The 18,085-nt window shown below is 40.4% G+C and overlaps 1 protein-coding gene across 1 annotated transcript in view; it reads left to right on the top strand.

The window, feature by feature from the left end:
- n4bp1 (nedd4 binding protein 1) overlaps positions 1-17,572 on the top strand; it is a 35,156-nt gene extending 17,584 nt beyond the window's left edge. Inside the window, exons 5-12 of the mRNA XM_084733420.1 lie at positions 548-905; positions 1,914-2,249; positions 3,707-3,942; positions 12,859-12,989; positions 13,433-13,529; positions 14,490-14,597; positions 15,341-15,442; positions 16,969-17,572. Coding sequence (XP_084589546.1) covers positions 548-905; positions 1,914-2,249; positions 3,707-3,942; positions 12,859-12,989; positions 13,433-13,529; positions 14,490-14,597; positions 15,341-15,442; positions 16,969-17,350 — 1,750 coding nt within the window. The 3' untranslated portion in view covers positions 17,351-17,572. The remainder of the gene's footprint in view (positions 1-547; positions 906-1,913; positions 2,250-3,706; positions 3,943-12,858; positions 12,990-13,432; positions 13,530-14,489; positions 14,598-15,340; positions 15,443-16,968) is intronic.
- The last annotated feature ends 513 nt before the right edge of the window (positions 17,573-18,085 follow it).

The following is an 18,085-nucleotide window of genomic DNA, read 5'->3' as shown; positions in this document are numbered from 1 at the left end:
GCCTCCAAATATAGCTTGGGTCGGATTCGCAATAAATTACATTTCATGTGGGTGTTCTGATGTCTAGACTTTGTAAAATCAATCTTTCAATGACTTTTGACTTGCAGTCTGAACAAAGCCTAAGTTAGTCAAATCAAGTGGAAGTCTTCCTATGTTGATGTCTTTGTTGTACATTTCCTTTGTGTTTCCCTGTGCAGTGTTTCCTTGTTGGCAAGGAAGTGGGTAGTAACAAACAGGGAACTTTGTAATAAATTAAACTTAAACTGTGGAAAATACTCACTTCTGCCTAAAGCTCATATTCACTTTGGCAGAAATTTTGAGCACATTTTTGCACAAAATATGGAAGTGCCACCCATTTCTTACTTTGGAAACTTGCATTCACAGCCAATATGGACAAGAGTAAGTAACAGTCACCACAACTCTCTCATTATACATGTAGGCATGTGGGTGTGGTTTTTAGACAGTGTTGAAAACTCACAAACCTACTCTTGAACTCTGCAACACCTCTCGCTGCCCTACACTGACTGCAACATTTGTTCAACTACAGAACCATGGGTTACCAGCAGGAAGTTGTGGAGCGTGTTGTTAAGGAGACGGGACAGACAGAAGATACCTTCCTCGTTCTGGAGAAAATCGTGGAGGAAACCAAGCGTTGTGAAGAGTGGTCAAAAGGAGGCGAAAAAGAAAGACAATTTAACTCTGTGCGCTCGGCAGACACCGCCTCCTCCTCATCCTCCTCATCCTCCACGGTGTCTCGATTCAGAGAGAAGGAGCGCGAGCTGAGCAGAGCGTTGGTAGACCCAGGCAGGTCTAAAGAGAACATTAAGCCCAACCAGCATGGAGGCAGTAGTAACGGTCTGGGGCACCGGAGGCAGTGCAGCGGCAGTGAGACCAGCACTCAGCAGGTACACCACTTCACACAAACACTGTCACTGCTCTTCTTCTTCTTTTCCTTTGATAAAACAACCAAATTTAATCAAGCTGTTTGGACTCTGAGACCAAATCCCCATGTCTAAGTTCCTGGTGCTCTTAGCATGTGTGAGTTTAAAGGTTTGAAATCATAGAGCACTACAGTTCAGACTGAGTTGCTTTTTTGCATGATAAAGTTCCAGTAATATCACATGAACTACTTGATTGTTTTTCTTTTATCTCACCTGTGAAATCCACATTTAATCTGTCATCTCATTTACATCTCTCATAACTTAAACTTTTTCTTTTCCTCCGTTTTATCTTCTGCCCGCAGCCTTCTCTCATCTTTTCATCTCAGATCATTTCCAATAAATAGCTTTGTATTTGATGACTCATCTTACTGGATCTAAAATATTGTTTTTGTTATTGCATCACGTCCTGTCACCTCTTTTCATTGTTCATTTTGGCTCCTCCAGCTGGCCTCAGCTTTGTCAATGAATCATCTCACTCATTGTTTGATGATGTTGGATAAATTTAATCATAAGGCACTGCTTTCATGAGTAAGACTGATATCTGCTAATAAATGTATGTTATAAAGTATGATGCATATGTCTTTTTCCAATGCTGTGGATTCGTTTGTTTCTAAACTTGCTTGATAAGTGATTTTTAAATGGTATTTACTAAGGATGTATCAAAACCAAAAACTCAAGGTACAGTAATACCTTGAGTTTACCAGTAATAATTAAAAAGCCCATTTTTTGATATTTATCACAATATTTCTTTTAAAAAAGCCCTGTAGAAAATAATAAATCTGATATTAACCATGTAATATTGTGGTAGATATTGTCACAGTCCAGTGCTGTTTTCAGATATGTTTTAATTGCGATGTTCAGTGTATTGTTACATCCTCAGTATTTAACTTGTATTATTAATGGAGTCACAATTCTGTCTTGCATGTTTTTTTTTCACAAAATAACAAAAAATCGCATCAAATTTTATTTCAGGCCATCACCATCAAGAGGAGCTCTAGTGCTCAAGGAGGAGCAGGAAACTACGAGGTCATTACCATTGACGATGACGACGACATCATCTCCCCGAGTACCAAAACAGCAGAGAGCAGGACGTCCCGGATGATGACAGTGGCACACCTGGACACCCAGTCAGGATCCAGAACAGACTATTTGGCGCGGGGAGGGGGCAGCGTTTCGCAGAGGGACTACCTGTCCAGGGGCGGGACTCAGACTTTGGGAGGATCAGTGAAAGTTGAGAGTGTAACAGCACTGCGCAGCACGCCTCAGTGGCTCACCGCCACCAGCACCTCCTTAGCTTCGACCCCCAGTGTACGTGTTAAATCAAACGTGTATTCCATATATTGTTGCTGGACTTTGATTTTTGAACTTCACTGTACAGAGTGACACTAAAATATGTTTTCACATTAAAGGGATAGTTAGGATTTTTTAAAATGTGGTTGTATGAGGTATCCGTAGTCGGTGTATTACCTACAGTTGATGGTGGCTGACATGCCCCCATTTTGGAGAACCAGTGTTGGAAGCTAAACAATGTCCTGCTTTGGACAGGGTCAGCAATAAAAAGGGTGTTTTAGCCGCCAAAAGAAGATTAAAATCAGTTTTAGTGTTGACTATATATTTTCACCATTTTACCTTGCTGGCAGACAACCTTTTCCTTTGGGAAACTACCTTTTCTGACAGGAAACCATCATTTGCTGGTATACCACTGCCTCAGTCAGTTTGCTTGTTTGCCTTGTTGTTTGACTTTGGTGAATCTGAACTAACCTTTTAAAACACCAAAGCCACACAATAACAAACAACTGATCAAGGCAGCGGTAAACCAGCAACTCCCATGTTCTGTGAGGTAAAACGACTGATTTTGCCAATGGATTCTGGTTGGTTTGCAGCAAATGACATTTGTCTTATATAATGGTGGTTTCCTGTCGGTAATATTCTAAGTATGGCATACACTTAAATTATATTGTTTTTTTTAGGTATATAAAATCCTTGTCCTTCCTGCTCACTCCTTACCACAGCAGTACAAGGCTTAGCTTCCATGCTGCTTCTCCTAACTGGGGGTGTGCCGACCACCAACGACTGTAGGTATTACACTGAGTGTAGATAAAGGCATACAGCCTCACTTCAAATAATCCAGACTGTCCTTATAATGTGCAGAAGGACACAAGTTTCTTTGAGTTTAAGACATCGGACAATGAGATGATGTATATTAAACCTACACAAATATGATGTGGCAGCTGGTCACGTACACTGAGACACCTTTGGGAATATTTACATATTTATATGTAGTTTTAGGAAGTTTTAAAAAGATAATTGACCTTTCTTGTGTTACAAAAAATATTTGGTGTTATCCAAAGCAGTCTAAAAATATGTTTTGAGGGGATCTACAGTATGCCTGTTGCTGAAGTGTTAAGGGGGACAGTTTCCCAGGCTCTAGTTGGATTTGGGAATTTTCTGAATATCCTGTGAAAGTCAGGGGGATTAGACAAAGCAGTGGCCACAGGATAATTTCACAATTAGTCAGCTTATGTTGCTAATGATGACTCAGTTGTCACACTCATTTGTCGACCAGATGTTTAAAGACTCAGTTTTGCTTCAGGAAGAATCTGATGAATAATGAAACCAAGCTAGTAGACAAACAAACAAATGACAGCTGTATATTTTCTGTTGTCAGAAGACTTAAAGACAAATAGGTGCTCTGTTAAACAAATATCTTAATTCTTTGTCTCATTTAATCTTTTTTTTTTTTTTTTTTAATTTGTCCTGCTCAGTCAGCTCAGCCCATCACCCGGCCCTCAGCCTCTCCCTATCAGACCATCGGGCACATGGGGTTTCACGGGATTGGAGCAAGGACCCCTCCTGCAAACGACCCCCCGCCACCCCCGGTAACTGGTTTGGCTCGTTTCCACCAGTCTCTGAGGACTCCCTACACTCTGAAGCTGCCAAATGAGCCGGGACGTCAGGACCTCAGACACATCATCATAGATGGCAGCAACGTGGCTATGGCGTGAGTCTGAACATGCGTACACACACACACACAAACAAGAAAAAAGAAGCTGTCTAGGCGTCTTTGCCCAGAAACACTGGTTTGGCATAAAACAGGATCTGTCTTTTACTGGATATGTGAGAAGGACAACTATGGGAAAAAATGTGTCCCTTTCACAGCAGACAGCACTATAGACACAAATAATTCTTCCAATTTTTTTTCAAATAATTTTAAGAAATGCATTTAGTACTGTGTCATGGAAGTTGCACACCTCTGAGCAACTGCACTGTGATTCCAACATACAGAAATAAGGGTTGAACTGAAAGAAATCCTTCAGATACACATCAGAATCACTCAGCAACCCAGAAAGAGCTTGTCGTCGTTCTGGAGTCTGATCTGCTGAAAAATCTCCCATCCCTGTACTCAAGCACTTATCACATGTCTCGATCAGGTGTCAGTCTGACAGCATTGTGGGTTCTGGTTGGGGGAATTTTTGTTTATTTTTGCTGTCAGAGGATATTGGTGTCACTTCTGGTTCTTCTCAAGTCAGTTTCCCCCATTCGAAGGCATCCATCTTAGTGTAAGATGGAAACAAAAATTCAGAAAAATGTGGAACTGATCAGGCTCTTAACCCAGGGGTCTTCAACTACATTAGTCCAGGGGCAAGACACTGTGGGGCCCAGACTTTCAGATAAAATTAATTACAGTAATTTAGGTTTGATTAGCCTATTATTGTTTAATACGTTCTCATTCATACAAAATTGTTGTCTTTATAGTCTCTATCAATGTGAACAGATTCTCAAAAGCCATAAGTAACTAGAAAATGCTCTCAAATCTCCACTAAGGAAGCAGTTCAGTGAGGAGTGACTCTTAAAATCTGTAATTATCCCGACCAGTCATAAACCAGAAGAGGATCATGTAATCTCTTCTGTGTGAGTGTGTGTATGATGTCTGGAACTACACTTTGTCCTCAGATAATCTCAAATACTACTGGACCGATCAGTCTAATTATTTATTGTGTACATTCATGACTGTGTGCTGAAGGACCTCTGTTAATCTGTGTTTTTTACGGCCACTGTTTTTCAGGTCACCCGATTCAAAAATTTCTCAAAAACTCCTGGAGGGAATTTCTCCAAATTTGGCGCAAATTTTCACTTGGATTCAAAGATGAAGTGATTGGATTTTTGGTGGTCAAAGGTCACAGTGATCTCATTAAACACATTTTTGGCCATGTCTATGTCACATTAATATTGGTGGGACTTTTCAAATATCCACTTGTTGCATCTGGCAGCTGTGGTGGCAGTGCAGTTAGTGCTTCACCATGTGTTTCCTGGTAGGGATCTGCACTCTGAGTGACCTCTTCTAGTTCTGGGAAATACTCAAATTTAACTGGTTTTGACATTTTTTTTGCTGTTGCACAGTTATTGTACGTGTGACACTTGCAGTTATTGGTGGTAACAGCAAATGCAGTTTAATAGTACAGACCACAGAATTCTGAGGGCTGCAAAACAAACTTATTTTGGTTTTAATTAAGATGTCAGGCAGTAATTGGCTCCGTCTTGTTTTATTACTCCTGCAATATTTCAAACTGATCTTCTATTTAAAAAAAACAATGATAATCATTGTTTTGTATATGTGTATTTGATGACAGTGTCAAGTGCTGTGCTAACTGACAAACACGTTGTGTTTCATGTGACCATTTCATAATAAAAGCCACCAGTTTCACCAGTTTCACCAGTTAAATGCCTTAAATGTGAAGCTGCAGCAGTAGGAAATGTTGTATTTGCATTGGCAGTAATTTTATGCATTATTTTATCCAGAAATTGTTGCTGGACTTTGATGTTTGAACTTCACTGTACAGAGTGACACTAAAATATGTTTCCACATTAAAGGGATAGTTAGGATTTTTTAAAATGTGGTTGTATGAGGTATCCATAGTCGGTGTATTACCTACAGTCGATGGTGGCTGACATGCCCCCAGTTTGGAGAACCAGTGTTGGAAGCTAAACAATGTCCTGCTTTGGACAGGGTCAGCAGCAAAATGTGTTTTAGCTGCCAAAAGAAGATTAAAATCAGTATATGATGTGGAAGCTGGAATTCTGCCACAGACACCCTGTTCGGAATACCACAAGTATTTTAAATGTTCCAATACTTTGATCAGCGGCCGCTCTGCAGGATGGATTTGGCCTGTGAGCTGCCAGTTGATGATCCCTGTCTTAGCCTGTTTAAAATGCAGGATCAGAATCAGGATATTTATGGACCTGAACATCTGACAATTCTGAAAATCATCCACTGTTACATCACATCCTGACCCTGGAGTGGGACCTGCACCCACAACACTGGCAAATGGAAGTGTTTCATGCCGAATCCCAGGTGTAGACTGGATTTTACCTGCGCTTGTTAACAAGGCTTTAACCATCATCTGTGACTTGGATGATTTTATATTTTAAGATGCCTGGTAAAAAGCTATATCTTCCAACTCAGAATATCTTATTAGGGCTGCTAATGATTGTTTTTTATCATAGATTAGTCTGACCATTATTTTCTTGATTACCCAATTAGTTGTTTGGGCCATTCAATGTCAGAAAATGGTGAAAAATGTTGATCAGTGTTTCTCAAAGCCCAACATGATGTCCTCAAATGTCTTTTGTCCACAACCCAAAGATATCCACTTAACTGACAAAAAAAAAACATTAAAAAAAAAAAAAAAAGTTTGAGAATCTGAAATCTGAGAATTTGGACATTTTTATTAAAAAATGACTCAAAGCGAAAATAGTTGGTGATAAATTCAATAGTTAATCATAGATTGATCTTTGCAGCTCTATTTCTTACTGGTTTGAGTGTGAAGAGTTGTAGCTCCTGTGAGAATCATAATTTCACACCTGTAGTACATGTACCACGCTTTTCTTTGTACACATGAAGCCATCACCCTTCCCATCAACATGACCATCATCATCGGTTAAGGTCACACACACACACACACACACACACACACACACACACACACACACACACACACACACACACACACACACACACAGACACTCACACACAAACACACACACACACACACACACACACACACACAGACACTCACACACAAACACACAATATCAGTCATACTCTCAAAACTAAACAAACCATCTGTTACAGCACGTAGGTTGCAGCTACAACCTTTATTGTGTAGGTGCACCAAAACTTGGCCCACGCATTCACGTAATGTTGTTACTCATCACTTTTGTGTGCGTGTGACCGGCAGTGTAAAAAGCAGGTGTAACAGTGTGATAATGATGAGCGGGGGCGTTATGCGGAGGTGTTTTTGAGAAGAAAAAACATTTCTAGTAAAAATCTGTAGTTTGTTTGATCCAGAAATCGTGCAACAAAGAGGGACTTTGCTGTCATCTGTATCACACAAGGAAGGACGGCGTGCTGCTGATGCGTCGCCACCACGTTCATCCCGGATGACCTCGTGTTCACTTCTCATTTTTGCAACCACTTCCTTTCATATTCGGTGCGGCTCCCACTCTCCCTCCCTTTTCCCCTTCTTCCTCCCTCCCTACCCTCTTACCAGAAGTGTGCCAAAAAGAAAAACGCAGGTCACCTCTGACTCCACATCCTTTACACAGGGTCAAAGAACCGGTTCTGAAACTATTTCATCATTATTGTTTTTGTTAGCTCATGAGAAGTGAGACACACAGCTACAAGGTTTCTTTTAGTTAATTTTTTTTTTAAACTAAAAGGCCACACAGTTGATGTTGATAATGTCCTAGGTGCAGCTTTGAGGATCAGGATCGTCGTTATCAGGTTATTAGGTTATGTAAAGTTATTCTAATGAGCACTGAGATGTTTTACCTCGTCATATTACGTCCACGTTTCCATGGTGATTTTACTGGTTGCATAATCTCTATCTGCTGTGGTGTCATTCATAACTTTCTCTTTCAACAGTCTCTGGAACTTCCCTTAAGTTTGCATTGTGGTTCTGACCACAAGCTGAAAATGATATCTCCTGTAGTTTGTGTGTGTGTGTGATTCTGACTGAGTATGTTCTCTATTTAGTATTTGCATGTCTGATCCTGAATGCCATGTCACCAAAAACAAGATGACATTTGATGACTTATATAACTCACTGGTTTAATTTATATTAAAGGAGAAATCTGTAATAAATCATAAAAGCACCACCAAATGTCATCAGAGATCAAGGAAACGTTAAGTTGAAACACTCACTTCACTTGACATGAATGTTAGAACAGTTTCTTCCTTTGAAACTTCCATTCCTGACTGGAATAACTGTTTTATGTGCCATTTCATATTAATCAGAGTTCAAAGTAATACAGAATTTTCACTGAATTAGAAAGTTTCTGTTTATGAGTCATAAGAAATCAATCTTGTAGAAGGCATAGATGTTTATAACTGTTAAAATGAGCAAAATGTTAATGGAGTTTGGCAGGCAGTGAGACAGGCAGCCACTTAACTCATTGTCCAGAGTGTGTTATTTCAGAGCAGTGGGCTTTTGTTTTCAGGATAACGGGCTGAACTTTACATTGACCAGACAAGTGACAGTTATAAACAGCTGATCAACAGTCGCGGACTCGTCGTAGCTTGTTATTGTCAATTTATGAGGTTGCATGCGTCCTACACTCTGAGAGCGCCAGCTGCTTGTCCGTCTCTGCCATGTCTAGATAGGAGGCAGCGGGGGTAAACAACTGGCTCCAACCAAAATCTCGTATATTGAACAGGATCACGACCTATTTAATATACAGTGTGGGGCTCTAATTCACTATGTGGACAGCTGTACTCATTTTGCACATGCAATGTCTACATATTTCTCCTTAAGGCGTAATGTTCTGCATAAGTAAAGGGATATTTCAGATGATATCCCTTTTATCCATAGTCAGAGTATTACATACAGTAGATGGTGGTCAACACACCAAGATTGATCTCAGTTCAAATTCACCAAAGTCACACAGACTAACAGATAGAGGCTAACCTTATAAGAAAAGTGATCATATAACTTCACTTCTTAAAACACTTCACTGGTTACCCGTTGCTTTTAAAAGTTGATTTTTTTTTTTATTTGTTTTGACTTTTTGACTTGGATTTTTGTCATTCTTTGCTTGTTTTTATTTGTATCCTGTCTGTTATTTTAATTTTTCTATGTGAAGCACTTTGGGCTGCATGTTTTTACGAAAGATGCTATATAAAAAAGTTGAGTTATTAAACACCAAAGTCACACAGTTACACAAAAACCTAATCAAAGCAACAATAGACCAGCAACTTCTGTGTCCTGTGAGATAAAATTACTGATGTTCTTTAATGTATCTGAAATGCATTTTGCTGCTGATCCTGTCCACAGCTGTACATTGCTTAGCTTCCTACACAGTACTCCTGCTGCTTCTCCAAACTGTATGTGTCGACTGGGTGTGGGTATTGCTACCTTTAAGGTATTGACCAAAATAACCCAATACAAAGTAGTACTGGAACTTCTCCAGTCAAACAGTACCAGCATTAGAACCTTTTTGTACCCAGATCTAATAAAAATTCCTATCATTTGAATTCTTCCATTCACATGATAAGCGTTGACTATTGCTAACTACCTCATGCACCCTCACTTCAGATAATTCAAGCTGTCCCTTGGAGGGCGTGCCCTGCAGTGACAAGTGAGTGTTGCCACAGGTGGCTAGACCCTAGGTAGCTGCTTCATTCAGCCATTTGAGCTCCACCAATGCTTCACCTCTATGCCCATTTTTGGATTGACAAGGAATCGGGGAGGAATCTGGCACTTCCAGGATGGAGGCAGCCAGAGCCACCACACTGTGAGCTTCACAGTCACTCCTCAGAAACACTTGAGTCTGAGCAATATTACCTTCACTTCCACTATGGACCCTTCGCTAAGCACCGCCCTCCACTTTTGCTACGCCTGTCACGCTTTCCATTTTGGCACTGAATTTGTGCAGTTTACAATGGTATATCGAACATGGAAATAGGGAGTAATTGTTAAAACACGAGGTCTATGATTCCTTGAAGTTGGCAAAAGCAGATTTCATTAAGTGTAGCTGGCTATTGTAAGCTACTGCTAACTCTTTGAGTTTGCCAAGACGTCCTTCTCCAGCTGATGTTTTAATGTTCCCATCAGACACGTTTTAAAACAAGAACCCTCTGCAGCTGCATACATGATATAACAAGCTAGCTCTCAGCAAACATTGGTCAGATGGTGAAATACTGCTGGTATATCTACATGACAGATGACAGAAATACACTCATTAACATAGGAAAAGGAAGCGCAGGGACTCAGTTAGTGCAGCAGACCTTGAAACAAGTCACCCAGCCAGACCAGCTAGACCACGATGACCCCAGAAAGAGACTCAGGATAAGAGCTAAGCTAACCCAGCTTATACCTGAGACAACAAACCAGAGAGAGATGCATCGTCAGCCCACATCTTCCTCCTCAAATCCCAACATAACAAATACAGATGCAGTGGTGTCAAGAGTTTAATCCATTCCCCACACTACAGAAAAAGAAGCCATCGTCCAGACTGATGAAACAGCAAGTGTTGTTCTTCTCAGAGGCCCATGCACCCTGCTTCAATATGTAAAGAAATGCAAGTACGCTTTAGTTATGGTTGCTAAGCTATGACTGGACAGTTGATGTTTGGAGGCAAGGCTTAGTGAACGGTCAGTTGTCCCCATGTTTCCAGGAAGATGGACTGTTGACTCACTCTTGTTTCTCACCATCACAAAATGTTGTTTTTAGTGTTGCAATACGGATCCACATTGAGGTCAGTAGTGTTTGTGGATTGTTTTTCTACCTCGTCACATTCAGGCTAACTTTTATTCTGTCACAGTGTGTTCCAGGAGTCCCATGAACCTTTGGCCGGACCTACGTCACTTATGTAGTGCCACAGCACTGTGTGTAGCACGCAGCCTCACAGACTGCTGTCTTCACCACAGCTCATGTGAGACCAGATTGCTGATCAAGATAAACGATCCAGTGCGCACGGATGTTACCAGTAGGGACATAACTGACATAAGTTCACATGACAAGGAAAAAGAAACATGCATCAACAGAAGCTCCATTCATGAAGTCAACTATTTTTAGAACAGTTTTTGACTTTTGTCATTCACCCCTCTTATTAGTGAGCATATCGATTTGGCCGTTCAGAAGTTCCATTACATTAAAAATATAAAGCTCTTGTGAAGAAAATTGTGCTGCCAAATAGTTCCATAACTCTTCTTCATGTACTGCAACTGTACTTTCAGATTTGAGACGCAGTCAAATATTTCCCGTGAAAATAATCCTGTTGACAAGTAGATTTCCCCAACATAAAAATAGGTTGAATGGTTATTATCACTGCTCTGTTTATCCTGAGGTGATGATCAATGGAACTGTTTTGAGGCGTAGAATTTCCTTCAACACCTGAGCCCATAAAAATAAAATACCGAAATGCACCGATTAAAAATAAACACCCTGAAAAACCATTTGAAAATAAATCATTTCCGAGGATGTCAGTGGTGTGTTGGGGCTGCGGCTTGCAGCAGCAGCTTCCTTCCTGCTCGGCGAGGCTGGCTGCTCGCAGGGAGTTTCTCATCTCTGTTGGTGTTTGTTGTTTGTGTTGTTCTGTGGTTTTCTGTCCTAGCTACCCATTTGCTCTTTTGCAGCTGTCTGACGTGCGCATGCAGGCCATGCGCGTCACCAAAAACAGTCTGAGTCAGCTGATGGCGGGGTGTGTAGTGTGTTTGTGTTTGAGTGCTCTTTTGTATAGGGTATTACTAAAATAATTCCATTGGCATTCAGTGCAGACCTGTATTCTATATGTGCATCATTAAGATGTGATTAGATTTCAGTGCTTGCAGCGCTGCCTTATTAATTTATTTCTTGTTTTTCTTCCTTATTCTTATTTTCTTCATCCATAGAAATGTTTGGTCTCACCTTAAATGGAAGCATCTGCAGATTAATTCCATACCAGATACGTTATGACCAACTAAAGTTAGGCACGGTAAAAGATGAATAAACCCCTGCTGTATGTTGTCTCTATATATGCATCTGTACGGATGCCATATTGGAGCATTCAAGGTCCACTAGTAAATAAGAGATGCAGACTTTACTACAAAATCGTCTTTATATTGCTTAACAAATTTTCATAAAATAAAATAAATAAATTGAACATGCTAGTTGTTGCTTGTTGGAGTTAAACTCAGTTGCTGGAGGTGATCAGTCAGCTCTGTGCCAAAACATGAACCTTCTGAATAGCCACAACTTCCACCGGGGACATGCAGGCTCCTACCTTTGTAAGTTTTTCCAAAAATATAGATTTCTTTATCTATAATATTGTTGTTAGGCCGCCTGGTTCCTTGTAATGTTGTAAATAATAACAAAATTACAGTGTTCAAATTTAGAAGTTCAGACTTACTGTTCCATTTATTGTTTCCTTATTAACTTTATACAGTTAGGTGAACTCGGCATGCTTGGTTAGTATACCATTACAATGTTCTGTGTATCTGAAAGAAACCTTATGCTATACTATATAAAAACACTTTGCAAATCTCTACTGGTTGCATCTGGCAGTTGTGGTGGCATTGCAGTAGGTGCTTCACCATCAGTTGCCTGGCAGAGATCTGCTTTACTGAGTGACATTGTCTACTTTACTATTTTTATAACATGTCTACCTGTCTGTTTATCTGTCTAGAGATAGAGGCATAGATATTTAGATTAGTATTCAAAGAAGCTGTCATTTTAATGTGCTGACTTGTTTCTTCTGAGTATTTTTTCCTTTCTCTTCATGCTCTTATTCCAAGTCAAGTCAGTGAAAACCTGTTTTCTTGACTTTAATCCACATTTATACCATTTTATCTGTCATGAACCAGAGGTCAGAGGGACTGTAGGACTTCTTTTCATTGTGTCCCTTTTGTCCCTTTATTTTTTTGTTCCTGTGTCTCCAGTCACGGCCTTCATCGGTTCTTCTCCTGTCGTGGAATAGCACTGGCTGTGGAGACGTTTTGGAGGCGGGGCCACAGGGAAATCACGGTGTTTGTTCCTCAGTGGCGTCAGAAGAGAGACCGGCTCACCACAGGTACATGTGCAGTTGTCTACAGGGCAGACTTCAAGTAATACAACAGTGATGTTTTTCATTGCTTTGTTTTTTGGGTCTTTACTCTGGCACTTTGGATTTTTAATGAAACTGTATCCAGCAGATTAAAGTGCAGACTTTGAGCTTTAAGGGTGTTGAGTGTTTACTTAAATGGTGTATAGCTTTAAATTCACACTGTTCAGTGTTTAGAGCTAAAACCAATCTGTCCTAATACATTCTTCTACATGTTACTGTATCCAATTTAAAGTGGAAACATGTTATTTGATATGTTTTCATATCAGGAATCCTGGTAATATAGAAACTATAAAATTATGTATAAATCCATATGTGTTCAGGGTCTAAAATCTGTGTGTGTTTCCTTTTCTTTTTCCACTTTATTAGCGGAAATATTAATAACTATAAATGTAATTGTTATTTTGTCCCAGAGCAACATTTTCTAAACCAGCTGGAAGACCTGAGACTGCTCTCCTTCACTCCCTCCAGAGAGGTCTGTGGCCAGAGGATATCGTCACATGATGACAGGTATGCACACACACACGTATGCAAACACACACACACACACACACAGTCTTAAGCCTTTGATTAAACTAGACTTAAACCAGTCCACTAATCTTGAATTCAGCATATCTAGGCAGCAGTAAGAAGCCTACAGAAATCATGTTTCCATCAGTCTACTTTTTTGCAGAATCACACCAGAAAAATGATAATGGAAACAGCTCAATTACAAAAAAAAAAAAAACTCAGAAAGAATTAATGTGCTTAATGGGAGGTGGAAACAGTAAGTTCTTACTTACAAAAAATTTAACTCAAATGAGTGATCAGATGTTTCCACTCAGAAAAGAAGAAGAAAAAGCGGAAACATGGCCAATCCCAGCTGAAAACAAAGAATAATTACAACTTGCCCAATTGAAAGTTTTTCTCTCATGGATTGCCAAGGTGAATGGTTTTGTTTCTTCTTCTTTGAGGTTTATTGGCTGTTGGCAAACTGCTGGTTTTGTTTCCAGTTAGCTACTTCAGACTCTTCTAATCTGTTTATTCCAACCATCTGTAACGTAGTCTACACCGCCAACTTCTGACAAAACTACGTAGCCAAGTTAATTCTCTCCAAACCAGTCGATGGAAACACACCTAATTCGCATTTTCTTTTTCTTTGTTTTTTGTTTGACAGTTAGATGGAAACACAGTTAGAGCACAGAACACATCCTCAGAACCGAGGACTGGATTACTCTGTTATCTTTGGACAGTTTGGTTCCATTATTAACTTATTTCCTCTTATGTAAATATCTAACATCATTCCTCAGAGATTATCAGTTAATTTTGCTTCACCCCTTTCACAAAATGGCCCAACTTAAAAGCTCACTGTGGCTCAGCAAACAAGGTGTTCCTCTGCCTCGGCCTCTGAGGGCCGCAGCGGACGAGCTCCTGACCTTTGAACTCTGGGAAAATCCTGATCCACACACTCTTTCTCTCTCTCCCTGTCAGGTTCCTGCTCCACTTAGCAGAGAAAACAGACGGCATCATTGTCACCAATGACAACCTGAGGGACTTCGTCGACACCTCAGACACCTGGCGCAAAATCATTCAAGAGAGGTGATTGTGTGCTAATGTATACACAGCTCAGCTCAGTTAGTCATTCACTCACACACTGTATTACCCAACAACGTGATAGTGGAAAGTCCAGCGAGGCACGCTGCCTTCTGGATGACGTTTTATTTACATTTACTTAAAAGGAAGAACAGACATTCACAAGAAAGAAGTTGCAGCAGAATCAGGTGTTTGACCTCTAATGTGTATAAGTAAGGCTAATAAGAAGAAGATTTAAATCTGATGATGCTGCACATAGTTTTAATATGTTATGCAAATGTGAGCAATACACAGGATTTCCTGTATTGGCTGATGGGTTCAGATCGGTTGTTCAGTGTTTTTGAGGGACTTTTTTGCCCTAAATTAAGCAACACAGCTTAAGCAACATGCACAGCTTCTTATATGCTGAATCAGATGGTTAGTTTCCTGTATTATGGTAGTGTATGTTATATGTATGTATTCTGTTACCAAAGCTTAGTTTAAGGTAGAAACTGTGAAATGAGAGCCTGTTTGGTGCAGTATAAAGCCTGGGAGAAACCACTGCCTTCAAAATGTACAAAAACTCTAGGTGTTTGTATACTGCAGACATTTCACAACTTAATGTAAAGACTAGTTTTTCACCACATTTCTAGTTGCAGTTACACTAATCTGTTACCAAGGCTTCAAACTGTGTCCTTACCCTCTAAAGACAAACAAGACCACAGTCCACTTTATGAAATCAGTCACATTTCTTTTCTTTTCACTAATAGGTTACTTCAGTTTACTTTTGTGGAGGACCACTTCATGATCCCTGATGACCCTCTGGGGAGAGACGGGCCTCACCTTGACATGTTCCTGCGTAAAGACAACAGGTACGTTTTACCTGTGTTGTGTAGGAATTCTGTGACATCCATCTTTTAACACTGAGATGACTCTTGCGTTTATACTTAGTGACTTATTGAGTGTCACTCCGACTGAAAACCTGGCTTCAAATACTAAAAAATGCATATATGATATCAAAGTTTAATTTCTCATTAAGCACCCCAAAATCTGATTGAAAATAAACTTTCATAATCATTAGAAAACCTGGATCAAACACAGGTTATTTTGCTGTTTAGATCAATTTGTAAGTGTGTGTGGGTGTGTCAGCTCAGGAGTCCCAACATAAAAGCTCAGTAATGTCCTGCTGTGGACCGCTGTAGACGCAGGCTGCACTTAAACAAAGGACCACTTTAAAAAAAAAAAGATCAGTATGGGTTTAAGTGTACGCCATATTTAGAACGTGTTTGCTGCTTTACTGTGTCATTGTGTCAGCATTTTACAATGGAGAGCTGTTGTCTCTGCTCTCTGTACAACCACCAGACTCCACGGACAGAAACCATCTTTTTGACTCACAGGACATGAGAGTTTGTGTTATTGTCTGACATCTGTATCCAGTGTCGTGCGGGGGAAAATGCTGTCAGTTAAGGCTATCTAACAGCAAAGTGAAGCTGGGAAAATGTTCTAAATATAGTTCTCTCTTAAACCGATATTGATTTGGGCGCCGGGTTAAATCACTGTTTGTGTTAAAGGAATGATATAACATTGTTATATGGATGGTTGGCTCAGACTCAGAGAGCAGCTGCAGTAGTGGGAGAAGAGAAGTTTTTTTTTGCACCCACATAACAACTGACGTGGTTTTTTTTTTTTTTTAGAATTTGTTTGTGGAAATATAAACACCCAATTCAAACCCAATACAGGAAAGTTTACAAAATCTTAGATGACAATGTTCCAAATTAGGCCTGGGTGATAGCTATAGCTGTCTGTGATAGACTTGTCTAGTCACTGAATGCAAACCGTCATGAAAGCAAAAAACGACTACAGCCCTGCTCATTGACAGCCTGTCATATCCCTTGTTAATAGAGCGTGCTACGAGTGACACATGAACAGCCATTCACTTAACAAGTGTGCTCCCTCAGCCTATCATATCCCTAGGTGCTGCAGTGACTTGTAAACAGCCAATCATTTCACAGGTGTGTCTTTGGTTCGCCCCATCGACACGTGACAATCAGTGTGGAGTTGCGCGTGAGACAATAAACAGTGTGAGTGACATGTGAGACAAACATCAGCAGTGACAAAATGTGTGCAGGTGAAAAACAACAGGTCACCTCATGATAAATAATTATCTATCATGATAGACTTTTCAGCTTTATCGCCCAGGCCTTCTTCAAATTTGGATGAAATCTGATTTCCAATACTTTTTATATGTTAACTATTATGTACATGAGCCCCTGAATTACATGGTTAGAAGACTTAAGTGAATTTGGGTTTACAGAGGCTTTAAACTGTTGTTGGGGTTTGTATTGCAGTAAATGTTGCACATGTTCTCCATCACATCTTTTGTCACTCTCCCTGTCAGGAGGGCTCCAGCCACCCCTCCCCCTTTGAGGCCCCCAGACTTCCGGCCATCTTCCCAGCAGCAGCAGCAGCAGCCAGTTTATGTCCAGGCGCTGCACTCGGCCCCACGGACCCCCGCTTCAGTGCCCCGGCCCCCTCCATCCCTGATGCCCCACTCCACCACGCACTGGCCCCACTCCGGTCCTCCTGAATGGCACCCGCCCCGCCGCTCCCCTTCCCCCTCACCCTCGCCCCCTCCCCAGCGGTCACCGGGGGAGACAACGGAGCTGAAACGAAAGCTGTACGACATCTTCCCCGACCAGAAGCAACGCATCGACCGCATCCTCAGCGACAACCCGTACATGAGAGACCTGAACGCCCTGTCAGGACTGCTGCTAGGATAAATAGCAGCAGACACACACAGTACACGCAAGAATATACGTATACACGTCAGCATAAAGATAATTTATTTTACCATTTCTTCCAGCCTGGAGGACATGGAAAGTTTGTTTTACATATTGCTTTACATAAAGACTAATCGTCAAACTAGCTGCTATTGGCAAGAAGTTTTTTTGTTTTGATTTCCCTGTCCCTCTTCCTTTTATCGATTAAAGGATAACTTTGTGTTTTTTTTTGTTTTTTTTCCAACCTGGACCCTGTTTTCCTATGTTTTTGTTTCTACCAGGGGCTACAATTTTTTAAATTGGTCCAGTGTTGAGGACGAGTGCTGCAGCCAGCAGATGTGACACTGAGCTGCAGCCCTCCAGGAAACTGCACACCATTGCATGTTTACAATGCTACATATGCTGTGTATGAACAAAATTTGTCAAGAAAGAAAATATTCTGACATCTATTGTCCATATTAAACCAAAAAATACAACCGTACACCTTCTTAATCCAAGTTTCTAAAGTTTTTTAAAAAATGACGTAAATGATTAATCGATTATCAGAATAGTTGGCCATTATTTTAATAGTCGATTAATCGTTGCCACTGACAGCCGCAGATTGTTATTGTAAATGTCTGAGAACATTATGACAAGGATTTCTACAGAGACAGAGCTCTTCTTGAAGAGAGAAGATCCTTTTTGTTTAACCATAACCAGCTGCTATATCGCTCTGTTCAAAGTTTATAATCTCTG

The sequence above is a fragment of the Lutjanus erythropterus genome, chromosome 13, assembly GCF_056507025.1.
Source record: "Lutjanus erythropterus isolate fLutEry1 chromosome 13, fLutEry1.hap2, whole genome shotgun sequence".
In the NCBI taxonomy this organism is placed as follows: domain Eukaryota; kingdom Metazoa; phylum Chordata; class Actinopteri; order Lutjaniformes; family Lutjanidae; genus Lutjanus; species Lutjanus erythropterus.
The sequence above is the reverse complement of the archived record's forward strand: the minus strand, read 5'-3'. Positions and strand labels throughout refer to the sequence as shown.